We start from the raw sequence: 16,290 nt of genomic DNA on the forward strand, positions 1-16,290 counted from the left end.
GCCATGGTAGGATCAATTTTGAGAGAACGCATACAACACACCTTCAGAATTGTATAAGTGACCATTGACCCTCAAAAATTAGGGGCTCCTAGTGTGTAGTATAATAAAAAGTGGGATGAGAGGCAACACCAATACAGACAGGATATTTTACCTGAAAATAATAAACAAAGTTAATGGTGACTGGATGACCATTTTTTAAGTCATGTTATGCTAATATCATACTGGCATTGAGTCAATCAATTGTGGCATTTTGTAAAAAATATACAAATGAAAAAGCCCTGGATTAAGGTAATCAGCTGTCTGCTTAAATGGAAGCCGGGCTGACTGAACAGGCACAAGTTAGACATGCCACTGCAGAATCATATGCTTATTGCTTAACATCTTTTTTATCATCATCCAATCGGGCACATATGCTCAAGAAATCTCTGTGACATGTGGATTTAAAAAGAGGCTTGGAAAACATCTGAAGCTATGTAGCTTCAGGGCCCATCGGGGACAAAACATATCCAATGACTTTGGCAGCAAGTGTAATCAATCTCTGGTGAGATTTGCTAAAATCCAGAAAATCTCCATGTTGTCTTTAAAAAGATTCCAGTCAGGAGGGATGTCTTGGAACACTCCAAGGTCCTTGTATCATAAGAGTGTAGCCTTGGCTTGCAGAAACCTTATCTACTAGTAGTATTTGCCTTTTTTTCCCATCCTGAATGCTATCCATCAGACAATATCCACTTGCCCTATAAACCTTGAGTACTCATAGGACATAAAAGTCCATTATGTACCAAAAAAAGGGAAAAGTCATAATGTTATCATCACAAACCCTATGCTGCTGTGGGTAACTAAGAATCTAAACAAGAAATATTTAATATTATGAGCAAGTAAATGATAATGCAGATATTTGTGATTAAATGGTGCCCTCCTAAATTACAAAAAGATGACTGAGCAGTAGCCAGTCCTAAACTCAAAATATAATTGACATTTCATGTTCAAATGCAGAAAACCCCCAACAAAAAAGAAACCAATTCTAAATAACTGGTTTTGAAAGAGAATTGGCACTGAAAATAAGACCATGAATGCAGAACAGAGACGGACTGTATCAAGTCTGCAGGATGTGATCATTGGGTAGGAGAAATTCAGTCAATTCATGAAAAGGCAGGGCTTTTGTCCAGGATTTTATTCCAGAGGAAGGTGAAAACAGAGGAGAGGAATTTGGGAGCTGTGGACGGAAGGAAAGTATCTGAGGAAAACTTGAAATCCTACTCCTAGAAAATCTCCATCTGTCAAAGTGACAGGTTTATGAGTATATATTTAATGCAGGTAAAGCAAGGATTTCGTAGCCCACAGTTATTTAGTGATATTAAGAGAATCTCATTATAAATCATGTTAAGTTATTTAAATAGTTACATTTAGTTCAAGTCTCTGTTTAAATGTTAACAAAGTTATTATGTTGTTCTATATCTCCCCCCCCCCCGATCCACCTATTTATATTCCCTCATGTATATAATGAAATACAGGAGAACAACAAAATAATTTAAACACCATGAGACAATTTGGTGATGGCAGTAAACGTCCTTTGGAGATTAATGGGATTAAATTTCAAGCATGAAGACTAAAATGATAATAAGAAAAATACAGCCACAAGAAGAGGATATATCATGCTTTAAGAGAATAACTGTGAATGAAATTAGTATTAACTGGACACACACAAAAAACAAGCAGATATCATGTCTTTGCCAGAAAAATAATTCAAAGGGATCACAATTTTTTTTTTATCTCTTCATTTGCTTATTTATTTTAATATTTCAATATTAGAACATGGATGCAATGAATCCAAAAACATTTTTGTTTTAAAAATACCATAGTGTTTCTGCACAGTACCTCCACACAGCTTTAGTGGTTACAGCAACAGTTTTTTTGAATGTGTAACAATAACATCTACCATGTTTTCTGAATTGGAAGTCAGGATAAAATAACTATGCTCAGTTATACCAAGAGAAGCTCCGGTACATAGGAAACAGTTCTGCTGAAAACACTGGACAACTTTGAAAGTGACTTGAGAAAGACTGTGTTTGGTGAATATAACTCTTCCATAACACTAAAGCATGGCTTCTCTCTTCATATTCCCTTCCCTATCTGGTTACATCTTTCTCCTTTCCCGTCTCTGTCCAGTTTAGTTTCCCCTCCTCCCGTCTTTCTCTTGCCTTCCAACGCAGCAACTGTTCACCCCATTTCCATCCTGATTTCTTCTTCTTCTTGGCTGCTTCTGCAGGAAGAGGGGAGGAAAATGTGGGCATGTGTTTTATAGGTCACAGTGGCTTCTGGGTAAGAGGCAGAATATTTGATGTTAGAAGATTTTATTAATTTTGTAACGGAGGTAAATTATTTTATAAGCAATTAATTTTAATCAGACATTCTGTTTTTATCACAGCCGTAGCTTTTTTTGGAGTGCAGCTTCTGACACAGAAAAAATGTGAACCAGAACTCCAGACTGGTTTAAAAGGAATTGACAACTCTGATTTAATAAGGCAAAGAAACTGGGCATCTTTATACATCTTTTTTTCCCCCTTTCTCTTTAATCTTTGAAGTCAGTAATTATTTTCTAGTTAATAGTTTAAAACGTAGATGCTAGGAATAAATTGAAAGGTCAAAGCAAATTATGTAATAGTTTTTAGTTAACATAATTTAGTTATTAAAAATGAAGTTATGAGAATGTGAAAAACACACACTCGCTTTTTAATTTAGGTAATTCTTATTCCAATTACCATCCCAAATTATTTGCCAGTAATTAGAAATCCAAATAAAGGACATTTTTTAAAAAAAATGAAATATTTAAGGTAAGCAACACAGAATAGCTGCAACAATTAATACTTGATGTCAGAGCCCAATACAGATGAACAGGCTAGCATTTTCTTAAGAAAATATGAACAATCTACTTATGATCTTTGATTTGTGATAGCTGATCTACACATATACATTATAATACTAGAACAGTGATGGCGAACCTTTTAGAGACCGAGTGCCCAAACTGCAACCCAAAACCCACTTACGTATCGTCGAGTGCTGGGGGTGGCTCATTGGGTGGGCTTGGCCAATTGGGTGGGCGTGGCTGTGGTGGTAACGGTAGACTGGGTGGGACTAAAAAGTTCAATCAATCAATTCCAACTTTGAGAGATCTTTTTCTTCCCCACGAGAAGTTGAAATTGATTGATTGAAACTTTTTTTTTTTGCACACAGCGGCAGAGGCCTAAAGCAAAAAGGGTTTATAAAACCCAGCTAAAGACCTAGGACTGGGGCGACGGCGTGCATGCCCACAGAGAGGGCTCTGCGTGCCACCTGTGGCATGCGTGTCATAGGTTCGCCACCACAGATCTAGAATATGCGAAGCAGCCATTAACACCTATTTCCATGCTTAACCTGAACTAAAAAAGACTTGCAACCTGCTATTTTAAGTCCCACGTTAGGCATGGAAGCCAGCTGGTTAACTGGACCAGTTACATTCTCTCAACCCAACTCAAACGACAGGATTGTTGTTGTGGGATAAATAGGAAGAAGTATTAGGCACGTTTGCTGCCTTGAGTTATTTATAAAAACACAGGTAGTTCTCAACTTACAAAGTTACAATGGCACTGAAAAAAGTGACTTATGACCATTTTCATTGCAGCAGTATCCTGATCACGTGATCAAAATTCAGATGCTCAGCAACTGCTTCATGAGGGTTGCAGTGTCTCAGGATCAAGTGAACAGCTTTTGTGACCTTCTGAGAAGTTAAGTCAACAGGGAAGCCAGATTCACTTAGCAACCGTGATAGCAACTGCAGTGATTCACTTAACAACTGTGGCATGAAAGGTCATAAAATGGGGCAAAACTCACTTAACAAATGTCTCACTCAGCAACAAATATTTTGGGCTCAACTGTGGTCGTAAATCGAGGACTACCTGCGATAAAGGTGGGATTAAAAAAAGAATCATAAGAGGAAAGAGAGGGATTGTGTGGGAGCTAGAAAGCTTTTTTAAAAAAAATCAAGTGGTATTTTCTCAAATTTATTCTTTCTTTCTATCAAAATTAATGGAAGCAAATTTTCTATGCCAGCTCAAAAGCAAGTCAGAGCTGGTCTAATAAATGATACTGATTTTCTAGTATCTGCCTCCTGAGGCCTACTCAATAAAGGAACTTCATTTTATTCACTCTACTGATTATCCATGACACAATACATAAAAGGAGTAATAAAGGTTATTGGCTAAGGCTGAACAATGTACTGTGAAATTCATGCCTTCCAATCACATTTTTACAGTACATTTGCTATGCAGCCTTAAAAATGAAAAAGCAGTTTTTAAGTTAAGAATGCCAGTTTGGTGAATACCTAGACAAAACTATGCAGGGTTTTCTTCTTTGCAACAGTGCAAAACTGGTTTGCTATTGCTTTTTTCCCAGAATTGTCTAACCTACAGCTTTATAATTCTCTGGTGATCTGATCTCCCATTCAAGTACTAACCGGCAAACAATTATCTCTCAGCATCAGACTTCTGTCTGCAATATGAGAATAACAACATTAATCTTTTTTTCACTTTGACATAATGTACGTGAAGCATTTGGAGCAAACTAAGAACATACCACATGCAGGCAATGCACTTCAAAGTCTACCAAGGGGCACTATCTCCAAGATTAATAAAAGCAAGGCTATCAGTTGCTGGGAGTAAAAATTGAAAAGGGTACTGTTGTGTGGTATTACTTGTTGGCTTTGCAAAAGTATCCATCACCACTGTGACAAATAGGATGCTGAACCAGACAGACTTTTGATCAGACTACCTAAAGCTCTTCTTGGATTCTTAAAACTTTCATCCATTTGTTCCCCATCCTTATGCCATTTCTGCAATTTAAAATATGTCTGGAAAAATGATGTAATTTGAATATATGTTGAACATGTAAAGGTTTTCCTAGCGTGTGGTGCTCATCTCTGTTTCTTGGCTGAGGGAGCCAGCATTGTCTGAAGACATTTTCCGTGCTCATCTGGCCAGCATGGCTATACACTAAAGGCCCACGGAACGCTGTTACCTTCCCGCCGAGGTGGTACTTATTAATCTACTTGCATCTGCATGCTTTTGAACTGCTAGATGGGCAGGAACTCAGGCAGGAACAGGAGCTTACCCTGTGGTGAGGCACTCAGGTTTTGAACCCAGGCTGTCAGCTTTGCAGCTGATAAGCTCAGCGTCTTTAATCGCTGAGCCATCATGCCCCCTTCTATGCTGAACAATAAAACAGAACTAAAAAATGCAAACCCATAGCATCTGAAATATTATAATTATTTAACAGAAGAAAATGCACATAGAATATTTTACTTTCCTCCTCTTACAAATTAATCACTGTTTAATGGAGCCAATCCGCAGGAATCTTCAAGTACTGCCAATGCAACTCAGATTTTCTGTTTAACTGAGTGTGTATATTGTGTATTGAAGTGCACAGTCGTCCTTACTTTATTGCAACAGGCAAAACATCTCACTGGCAGTTCAGTGCAGAAAGGGGGAAAAAGGATTTTTTCCTGTAGCATTTAAAAACTGTACGACAGAGCTAGATAGGAAATTACAACACTGGAAAATTGTGAAAAGGCCGAAATCAGTACTAATGAATAACTTACAAATAAGTGAATGGAAAGAGGAAGAGGATAGTAGAAATAAAGTGTATATTTCAGGAAATGGGATCTTTTTCTAACAAATAAAAGTGAAGGGGAAAAAAGTGATTTGGGAATATTCTGAAGCAAACAAAGTAAAAACAGTACTGTAAAAATACAGGTAGTTCTTGAGTTACAGCCATTCATTCAGGGACTGTTCGAAGTTATGACTGGTTCTCAAGTTCCAAACTTTGCAGCACCCCACAGTCACATGAACAAAATTGAAGGGCTTGGCAACCAGCTTGCACTTATGACTGGTTGCAGTGTACTGGGGTCACATGATTGCCATTTGCGATCTTTTCTGCTGCATTTTCTAATCTAGAAGCAAAGTCAATGGGGAAACTGGCAGGAAAGATCAAAGTCGCTCAGGCCTCTCCCACCCTCCTGCCACACTTCTTCTGCACAGGCAGACTCCCTCCACTTCCCACTTAATGACCCATACTACTGGAGTTATAACAACAACCAGGACTGCCTGGATTGTCGTCTCTAAGTGATGCGGTCACATGATGACCACATTGCTTTATGACCACATCACCTAGCAACGGGATCTTGGTCCCAATTGCAGTCCTAATTTGAGGACTGCACGTGTCCTAAAGGATAAGCTCCACTGCCCCAAATTTACACAGTTGACCTAATTTGTAGCCACAGAACATTATAATAACTTGCATGCTGCCAGAGAAGTAAATAACACCTTGTCCCAGAGAAGAGGAAGTGTTCCATTTAGTAAGTGCACTCCTATAAGCTAGAAGGGAGGACACACGAGCTCTGGATCAGAAGGAACCAAAAGGCCGGATTGCAAGAGGCGACTGGTCCAAAGCTTGAAAAGCTAGGGTGGGCGGAGGTAAACGACAACAAGCAGCGACCCCGAAGCTCTCCGTGGGCTTCCTTTAGTTTAGTCCCAAGAGCCGGCTTGTCCACCTGATGAACCCTTGGAGGCACAGAGGAGCCCCGCCACGGCTTTTCAACCCGGTCCCGCTGCCGTTTCCAGCTCCGATCCCCGAAGTTCAGCCGATCAGGGTCAAAGCCACCCCGCTCTGTCGCCCTCCTCCTCCACCACCACCCCCTCGGACTTCCCCCTCCAAGGCTGTCACGATCCCATTCGCTTTCCTCTCCAGCGGTGCAAACACTTCCCCTGTGCCTCTATCGCCCGCCCGCCCGCCCGTTCCTAACGCGCCTTCCTTCCAAGGCCAGGCGAGACTCCTGCCGCATCGGCCGCCGCCGCCTCCTTGCCCGGCGGCAGGAAAGAGGGCAAGGGTTACTCACTCAGCCAGGACTCCAAGCTTTCCCCTTCCGCCTCCGCCATGTTGCCGGCTGGCTCGGAGACTCCGCCCCCGATCAGGTTACGCCACGGCTGCGCCGAGCCGACCAGGCGCCGCCTAACCCTGGGGGGGTGGGGATGGGGTGGGAGAAGGTCCGCGTCTCCTCCTCTCGCAGCGCCCTCTGGCGGCGGGCGTCATTGACTATCTCTTTTTCTGTGATCAGGTGGTCCTTATTCTTGCGAGGATTGTCATTCCCGCATCTCCAGTTCGCTTGTGCGGTCGCCTTTTCAAATACGTCGGGTGTGGTTGAAAAAAATGATTCTACTTAAGAAAAAGCAGAAAGGTTTCCCCTAAATCCCTGCTTCCATCCTTGGCAAAGTAGACCCCAAAGCTGACAATAAAAATCAAGATTGTATATCCCACTTACTGTAGGACAGATTATCTTAAAGCACAATTTTCTCCATCTATACAATGTAATGACCCTAAAAGGCTACACTTTTCCTTCAAGATCGCCACACAGTTTACAGAACTCTGTCCCCCTATATAGAGAGATTACTAGGAAAATAAAATAGAATAAGCTGTAACCCAGAGGTTTGTTTGCCTGATGTACAGATGCTTTATGATCTCCCGTAACCATGTGACAAACTATGGTAAACTAGCAACGACGAGTCTTTATTCCTAGCGTGGCCCAGCCTCCCACAGTACGGTATCTAATCTAAATAGATGAGGGATTACAACTCCCGCCGCTTGGGATTTTGGGAGCTGTAGTTCCAAGTTCCAACACGGCCGACCGGCTCAAGTTGCATTTTCCCTAGAACCGCTTTTTTACGCGATGAGCATTTTTGGACGCAGCCTCTATTAGCCCCATTTTTTTATGTCTCAAGCTTGGCTTCTTGGGCCAAACTAGCGCATTGTTTCTACCCGCTTAAAAAACCGAGGAGTACTTGCCCAGGATTGGAAGGAGGAGGTAACCCCCCTTATGTCCACTCACTAACTCAGCAAGAAATCGAGATGATTACTCAACGAGTAAAAACTTGTTTTTGCACTTTCTACAGATACACCAAGAAGAGAACGTTAGCATGTCCAAGCTTTCTCTGCAGAGATGACCACCTCGCTTAAGCGCGTTAGAAAGCGAAGAAGGAACCTCCTCCTCCGTTTTTTTGCAGAACTTCCCGGTTGATGGCTACGTCACAAAGGCGCGTGGAATGGAAAAAGCCCCTCCCCGCGGAAGGCCGTTTCCACAGCAACAGCGCTCCTCCCGCCCCCGCCCTCCCAGGCGGCCCTTTGGGCAGCCCTCGACCAGGCCCTGAAAGGCAAGATGGCGTCCCCCGTGGTGGAGAAAGTCGGGCGCCTCGTCCAGCAGCTCTGTGGCTCTCGGAAGCTCTGGCTACCCGGGTAAGGCATGGGAGGAGCAAAGAAAGTTGAAAAGGCTCGAGGCGAGGCCGTGTAACGGAGAGAGGGAGGATTGGCTTTATTTGGTTCCCTAACTAGAACGGCACTTGGCATTATGGTTCCTCGAGGCAACATGCATGCCAGGCGGGAGCGAGCGTGGAGGCTGTGTCAGGAAATCCTCCAATGCCTTCTGTGAAATTAAACATCCCGGTCCTACGCTCGTTCCCCTGAGGATTGCATGGCCGCGGTCATGCGATGTTCTGCAAGCGGTTTTGCATTGCTTCTTTCCTTTTTAAGCCTTTGAAGGTCAGCCAAGTTGCATGCAAGGTCTAAAGCAGTGTTTCTCAACCTTGACAATTTTAAGACAGGTGGACTTCAACTCCCAGAATTCCACAGCCAGCAATGCTGGCTGTGGAATTCTGGGAGTTGAAGTCCACATGCCTTAAAATTGTCAAGGTTGAGAAACACTGGTCTAAAGTTATTGGAGCCAACTGGGTTTATTTCTGCTCGCTTTATTCTGGGGCTGAACGAAGTGGGTTGCGTTGCACCCGGGAGACTGGACCCCTGAGATTGCATGTGAAGAAGGGAATTTACCTGCAGCATTCTAAATTTGTGTGTTCTGAAGGTTGAAAATATCAGTGTGACCACCGTTTTCTGCTCATCAAATCCTTTGTAGGCTGACTCAAGTCAGGTGGAGCCGATACAATCCTGCATTCATTGAACCAGAAGTGAATAAAGAAACTTATCGTAAATCTCCAGAGGAAATGCCAGAGGAAGAAAAAATTAAACAGCAATTGAAAACAACCCAGCCAGTAAAAGCCACCAAATCCGCCATCACCAGTTCTGTGTTTTATGATCCCACGATCAGGTTTGGGTTTTTTATTATTTAATTTAATATTAATTTTATTAAAATTTACGTTTAAAATGATAAAGAACTAGTACAAACTAACAAAAAATAGATGGTGCAGGAAAAAATATTAAAAAACAGAAAAGGAATTACAAATAATTTATAGTTTAATAATTAAACTGGCAGTTTAATAAATAAACTGGCAGGAATAGCCAACACCCCAGAAGACAAGCTCAGGATTCAAAAAGATCTTGACAAACTGGAACAATGGGCACTATCCAACAAAATGAGTTTTAATGTGGAGAAAAGCAAAGTTACATTTAGGCAGGACAAATCAAAGATATAAGTAGAGATTAGGTGAGACCTGGCTCAAAAACAGTAACTGTGAGAGGGACCTTGGAGTGGACGATCACTTGACTATGAGCCAGCAATGTGCAGCAACAGCCAAAAAAGCTAATACAATCCTGGGTTTCATAAACCGAGGCATAGAATCAAGATCACACACAATATTAGTACTGCTTTATAAAACCCTAGTGAGACCACACCTGTGGTACTGCAACCAATTTTGGTCACCATACTACAAAAAAGATGTTGAAGCCTTGGGGAAAAGTTCAGAGAAGAGCAACTAAGATGATCCAAGCCTGTTAATAGTCTATTAATATAAATTACTTATAGAAAGTCTACAACTGTTTTATTTACCACAAATTACTCCAATCATTATCTCTGTCCAGAATCAAATACCCTCATTTGGTTCTTAATAATGAAAGCTTTCCTTAGGTTTTTAATTGGGAACTTTCCCAGCAATTGCATTTCTAAAGTTCATTAGTCTCTGTTGTAAATGTCTCCGCAGCATCCATTGTTGAAAAATTCTCCTTTAAAACACAGCCTTCATCTTGCCAGGAAAGTCCAGTCCATCCTTGTTTCAGAATTTCTAGTATTCACATTCCCTTTAATCTTTTCTGGCAGATGTATATATTTTTCAAACCACATGCTTTTTTCTTCACATCTGACAGCAGCAGATCAGGTTCCAAATCGTATTCCAGTTCATCAGGTTGCAAATCAATCCAACTGTTATTTCCAACTTTTGGATATTATCTTGAGTTTGCACAGCCACTGTTGATCCATCAAACTTTTTATTTATGGTTTCAAATAATATAAGTTGGAGAGTGTTAGTTACATAATGATAAGAATTTAATGTTGTGGAATGATATTAGACTGCTAAGTGCCACAGGTAGTCCTTATGAACAAAATTGGGACCAGAATTTCCATTGCAAAGGAAGAAAGTTGTTCAGTGAGTCGTACCTGATTTATGACCTTTGTGCCATGGTGATTAAGCAAACCATTGCAGCTCTTAAGTGCATCACATTGCCATTAAGTGAATCCAGATTCCCACTTTGATTGTTGGAAGCCAGATGGCAACATTGCAAATGGTGACCACGGAACACTCTAACTGTCATAAATATATAGTGTTTGCTAAGTGCCCGAATTTTGATTATGTGACTGTGAGGGTGGTGCAACAGTCATCAGTCTGAGGTCTGGTCATAAAACACTTTTTTCAGCGTCACTGTAACTTTAAACATCATTAAATGGATGGTTTCAGTTGAAGACCACCTGTAAGACCATCACATTTGTATTTTGTCATTACAGCAGATTCATTAACATGATGATGAAAGGGGGTAATAAACTCTTGGCACGATCCATCATGAATCAGGTACAATGAATGTTTCACATGCTTTTGCTTGATTATTGCCTATATGGGAAGGAAATAATATCCTTATATTATGGTTATACAAAAAATGCTTATCTTCTATTAACAATCTATTGCATATTCAGTTATTTCTTTGGTTTGCTTCTTACCAAATGCCAAAAGAATAATAAATTATATGTAAATCTGTGTTTATGCACCATATTTTTAAACCTGTCTTTCAGAATTATATTGGAAGAAGGGTCAGAATTTTTCTAAGGCCTTTTTAATTTTCTTTTTATATTTTTATATTGCTTTTAAAATAACTGGGGGGGAGACAAAAGTAACGTAAAGTAACATACAAAGATACACTACATTATCAAAAAAAGCCATAACAAGTACTTAAAAAGTAAGTGAAAAAATAGAATGTAATGTATCTTTATAACAATTGCAATTGTGCAGTATATATAATTATTTAAAGCAAACATAAAAGTGTGTGTGCGTGTCACTGTATATTCATTCTAATTTATTACTATCATGCTTTTTAAGGCTCTGCTGATAGTATAATTTCAAAAGTCAACCATAGCTTTGAGAACTGAGAAAATCTTTGTTACATCTATTAGCCAAGGAGAGGTTAGGGCAGGGGTGTCAAACTGCCAGCCCGTGAGCCGGATGCGTCACATGAAATCTGCGCCCACCTCAGCTCCGGCAAGGGGGAAAAAGTCGCGATACATTGCGACATGTCATGTGATGCAGCAAGTTTGACACCCCTGGTCTAGGGGGTCTGTTCTCTGAATCTTTCTCAAATGTCATGGATTTGTAAATTACATATCTTATGTAAAATTAGATGTAGCATTGTAACACTGATTAGTGTCCATCTGCATATGGAAATTAGTTCCATGTTGAGTAAATCATATTGCTGAGTGAGCCCTTCACAATCCTTCCTTTACTTTTGTTTGGAATTAAGACTTTAGAGGCCATTAAAAGGAAGCAACTTGCGAAATATCATGAAGCAGATGAAGAAATGAAAGAAAAAATTGAGTGCAACCCTTACAAAATCTTCTATCAAGCAATCGAAAACTGTCAACCTGTAATTGGGCTTGCGGGTATCATTAGAGGAGGTAAAAGGTATCAGGTAAGGGATAAATAGAGAATGCCGAGTTAACACCATGCACTGAGTTTTTAAACTTGTGCTACATAAATTTTATTGAGACAAAAATTTGCTTGCATTTTTTTTCTTTTGAATTGCTTTAAAATTGCATGGTATGATCTTCAGCGGAACTGGACTCTTGCATACATTTTTGCATATTTATATATAAGGCAAAAACATTTCTGAGAATTTTCTCTTGCATTTTGAAAAGTTCATTACATTGCAGAAAACAGCCTTCATCCACTTTAGTTCTAAGTTGAGATCCCAGAATTGTTTCACTGATTTATAGGGGCACTCTGATGTTGGTTTGCGTTTTTTGTAACTTAAATATGAAATTATCTGGGTGGCATACTTCAAAAGCAATATGACGCTGGGTGGCATACACCAAAAGTAAACAATAGCACATGCAAAATATCCACACACATTAAATAGTTTTTGTAACAGAAAACTTGCTTTCAACATTTTTTGAAGACATATATTTAACTTTGTCATAAATTTAATTAGCAGACTATGATATTAAAGTATATTGAGCCCCGCCTGTTGCTTTTTGCAGGTACCAACTCCTTTAAAGATCAGTCGGCGGAGATTCTTAGCCATGAATTGGATGATCACAGAATGCAGAGAGAACAAGCACAGACGAACATTTATGCCTGAAAAGCTCTCAAATGAGCTGCTGGAAGCCTTCAACAATAGTGGCAATGTTATAAAAAAAAAGCATGAGTTGCACAAAATGGCAGAAGCTAACCGGGCCTTTGCTCATTATCGATGGGCGTAAAGAATGCTGTGTGCTATTGGATCCAGTGTATGACTACTTAAGACTTTTGCTGCCAGAAAAGACTTTTTGTTGTTTTAATTCCATGTGCTTTTCTTTGCATATCACTAATCTGAGCAGGAAATTCCATGCTTCTCATCCAACTCATCAAAGAATATGAACTGAAGAAAATTGTAGCTAAAATACAGGGTCTTTCCTTTCAAGCTCACACGAGTGGTTTTGAGCATGCCACATCCCAAATGATATTATCAATAAAAATCATTGTTTATTTCCAACTTGTGTTCATCAATTTCCATTCATTGAGAAGAAGGTGATTGAAAGCAATCAGAGCTAAAAAATAGCAAAAATGGGAACTACCTTCTGATTTGTTCTTTGTATATCTGGTGAAGAAATACTTCAGTATTATAGGTTCTTTGTTGAAAATAATATTAATGAGAGATCAGCAGAATGAATATTTGTCTCTATTTACATATATGCCATCTCATGGGCAAAAATTAATGACACATAATTTTTATCCTTAAAATACCAGTGAGCAGGGGTGGGCTTTTTGCCAAGAGTCTTCTCTGTAGGCATCCAATGAAATGATTACTACAGCTTATTCTACCTCACTGCTATTTAAATAACGTACTCATTTTAAATTATGAGCTCTATCTACAACATGTGAATTCTACTTGATTGTGATGTTTCAAGCTTGCTGGTATCTTCTGGAAGTAGCAAGCAAGAATGCCAAACATTTTAATATTTCCATTTATTAATGAAATATATCCAACGCATAAGACTTGAACCTGGTTTAGGAATTACAGCAATAATGAATTTCTTTAAAAGAAGAAAATAAATTATTAGATTATAGCTCTTTTTAGGTAATATTAATTTACTTGGCTACATTTAGGAGTGATTGCATTGTTTCAGTTGCATCTGAATGATTTCAGTAGCATTAGCGATACCTAGAGATAAATTATTAAATTGAATTTAAAGTATTGATATTAGCAATAGAATTGGAAAGATGGAACTAAAAATAGTATTTGGGGAAAAATAATTTACCTCTGGTAAAAATCGTCAGTCACCAGGTCCCAGAAATAAGTTTCTTATACATTCAAAACCCCAGAAATCTCTCTCAGGGTTGGACATAACTGTGTTCCACGGTCAACCTGCCTTCTGAAGTGGTACATTCTCATTCCCATAAAAGAAAAGAATTTAGCTTTTACCATAAAGCATATTGTTTTCCTTGAACAAAAAATTGCAAACAGAAATGTTCCATCATGGGTTATTTTGGAATTGTCATATTTAGTCCTCAGAAATTGGAGGATGTTAAGTTTGGGTTTTTTTAAGTACAGAACCCTCCCATCTCTACTACAGTAGCTACTAGAACTCATCTGAGAAGTTGCATTGTAAGTATTCATTGTGGAAAAAGTATGATGACAACTTTTGTTAAAATATCTTCTGATCTCCAAATATGTGCTGATATCTTATGTACCTCAGAGTCCCTTCTAGCACTGTCATAGCATGTTCTTACAAAACAACTAGCATGTAAATAGGCTGCCTCCTTAATCTTTTCCTGCAGGCTAACATTTTATGTGTGACTGATTAAATATGCGCCATTCAGTTAGTTTCAATTCTTGGTGATCACATAATTTTTTTCCATATTGCTTTGTTCCTAACCTAGTTCTTCAGGTTTTCCAGCAGTGCATTCACTGTCACTGTAACTAAGTGGACCTTACTGCTGGTTGTCTTTTTCTCTGACCTATATTTCCGAGCATTGGAACCTTATCCAGGGTTAGGTTTTTGCATAATTTGTCCAAACTAGAATTATTTGATTGTGATTCAAATGAGAACGCTGGGTTGATTTATTCAGTGATCCATTGGTTTTTAGGCTATCTATGGTATTCTCAGACATCATCTCCAACATCAAACTTTGAAAGTGTCAATGTTTTTTTTATCCTTCTTCAAGGATCCGCTTTATCTTCCCTAGAGTCACAGGGAATAGCATTGCTGCACTATTCTGTAGGTATTGATACATCCCAGCATCTGAATATCTTTTTCAACGTTTTCAAGCCTATAATCCATTTATTTACTGCTTTTTATTTTTGATGGCTGATCCTAAAAGGCAAACAATATCTTCATTAACTCAGTCAATTCTCTGGTTGATTGCTCTATCTGTTGTCATTAGCTTGGTATTTTTTGTATTTTAGTTCCAGATTCTTACTGTGTTCTTTGACCCTTATTACTAGAACTTGTAGATCTTTTGCATGTTTGCTAATCAGAGTAGTGTTATTAGTATAATGGAGGTTATTTGTCTCTCCCTCCAGTGTTAAAAACATGTTATTTTCCAATCCGGCTTCCCTGAATAAATATTCAGCATGTAGGTGGAATAAATAAGGGGGTAATGTACAGACTTACCTCATTCTTTTGCCAACCTAGAGCCAACCTGTTTCACCATGTTCTGACCGTTTTATGGCTTATTGATCTGTGTACAGGTTTCTCAGGACAATGAAATGTTCTGGGTTTCCTATTTTTCTAAGCACATTCCATAGCTTGGCAATATCAACAGAATCAATGGCCTTTCTTTAATCAGTGGAAATACATACCAATTGCTTTTCAGTATGCTTTCCTTTCTCAATTATGCAGAGTGCATGAAGAATAATGTCTTGTGTTCTTTGGCCTTTTCTAAAGCCAGCTTGAACATCTGGCATCTATTTTTCTATGTAGAGCTCTAATCTATTTTGGATGTTCCTAAGTGTTATTTCTCTAGTATATGAAATTAAAGGACATTGTATAACAATTGCATACTGTTAAATGCCTTTTATTTGCTATTGGAATGTAAATTTACCACTTTCAATCTCCTGGACATTATGTTGGTATTCAGATATGCTGGCATAGGTTCAGGACTTTTATTCTTTTCTGGTTACTTACTTCCCATATTTCTGTCACCATTTCATGTAAACACAACCCTATTCTCTCTTCAAAGAATAAATACCCTCACAATTTTACAGTCAGCCTTTGTTCTTTTCTTAATAGTGGTAAAGAGATAGATAAATTTGTGAAGTGACTATGGTAAAGTCCTATTAATGTGATGTGCAAAAATGCAGATGTCTTTCATTTAGGGATGGAAGATACCCATTTATCTTTGGAATACAGTTTGATTGTCCTCTGACATGATTAACTATCCCATAATGCAATTGCACCTATACTGCAACACATCATACGTTAATTGGATATTTGCTGATCCTTTAATTTTTCCACATACAGAACGGGATGAGGATGAGTTGCTGTATGATGTTTTGAGAATGATGATTATAAAATTAGTGAATTGATAAATGTTCTGTTCTACATACTGATACCCTTATATCAAGTGTTTCCATGGCAAAACTATTGATTACTTTCTGAAGAGTAGTATATAAGGTTGACATACCACTATATATGAGTTGTCAATTCAATTGTTTTTAACTAGTATTCTTGGAAAAACCTTCAGGATGATGTAGAAAGACAAAATGAATAAACAGAGAGGCTAGAATCTTAAATAATAG

The 16,290-nt window shown here is 38.9% G+C and overlaps 2 protein-coding genes across 2 annotated transcripts in view; one reads left to right on the forward strand and one right to left on the reverse strand.

Annotated features, from left to right (window-relative positions):
* Positions 1 to 6,970, reverse strand: part of GGA3 (golgi associated, gamma adaptin ear containing, ARF binding protein 3) — a 29,144-nt gene extending 22,174 nt beyond the window's left edge. The window contains exon 1 of the mRNA XM_015821828.2: positions 6,926 to 6,970. Coding sequence (XP_015677314.1) covers positions 6,926 to 6,965 — 40 coding nt within the window. The 5' untranslated portion in view covers positions 6,966 to 6,970. The remainder of the gene's footprint in view (positions 1 to 6,925) is intronic.
* A 1,244-nt stretch (positions 6,971 to 8,214) lies between these two features.
* MRPS7 (mitochondrial ribosomal protein S7) lies at positions 8,215 to 13,041 on the forward strand. Its single transcript, XM_015821830.1, has 5 exons — positions 8,215 to 8,316; positions 8,990 to 9,181; positions 10,808 to 10,871; positions 11,812 to 11,979; positions 12,548 to 13,041. Exons 1-5 carry the CDS (start codon positions 8,240 to 8,242, stop codon positions 12,767 to 12,769), a joined length of 723 nt encoding a protein of 240 aa, XP_015677316.1. The 5' UTR covers positions 8,215 to 8,239; the 3' UTR covers positions 12,770 to 13,041.
* The last annotated feature ends 3,249 nt before the right edge of the window (positions 13,042 to 16,290 follow it).

Source organism: Protobothrops mucrosquamatus, unplaced genomic scaffold (assembly GCF_001527695.2).
Source record: "Protobothrops mucrosquamatus isolate PMUCROS unplaced genomic scaffold, P.Mucros_1.0 scaffold1406, whole genome shotgun sequence".
Taxonomy (NCBI): Eukaryota; Metazoa; Chordata; class Lepidosauria; order Squamata; family Viperidae; genus Protobothrops; species Protobothrops mucrosquamatus.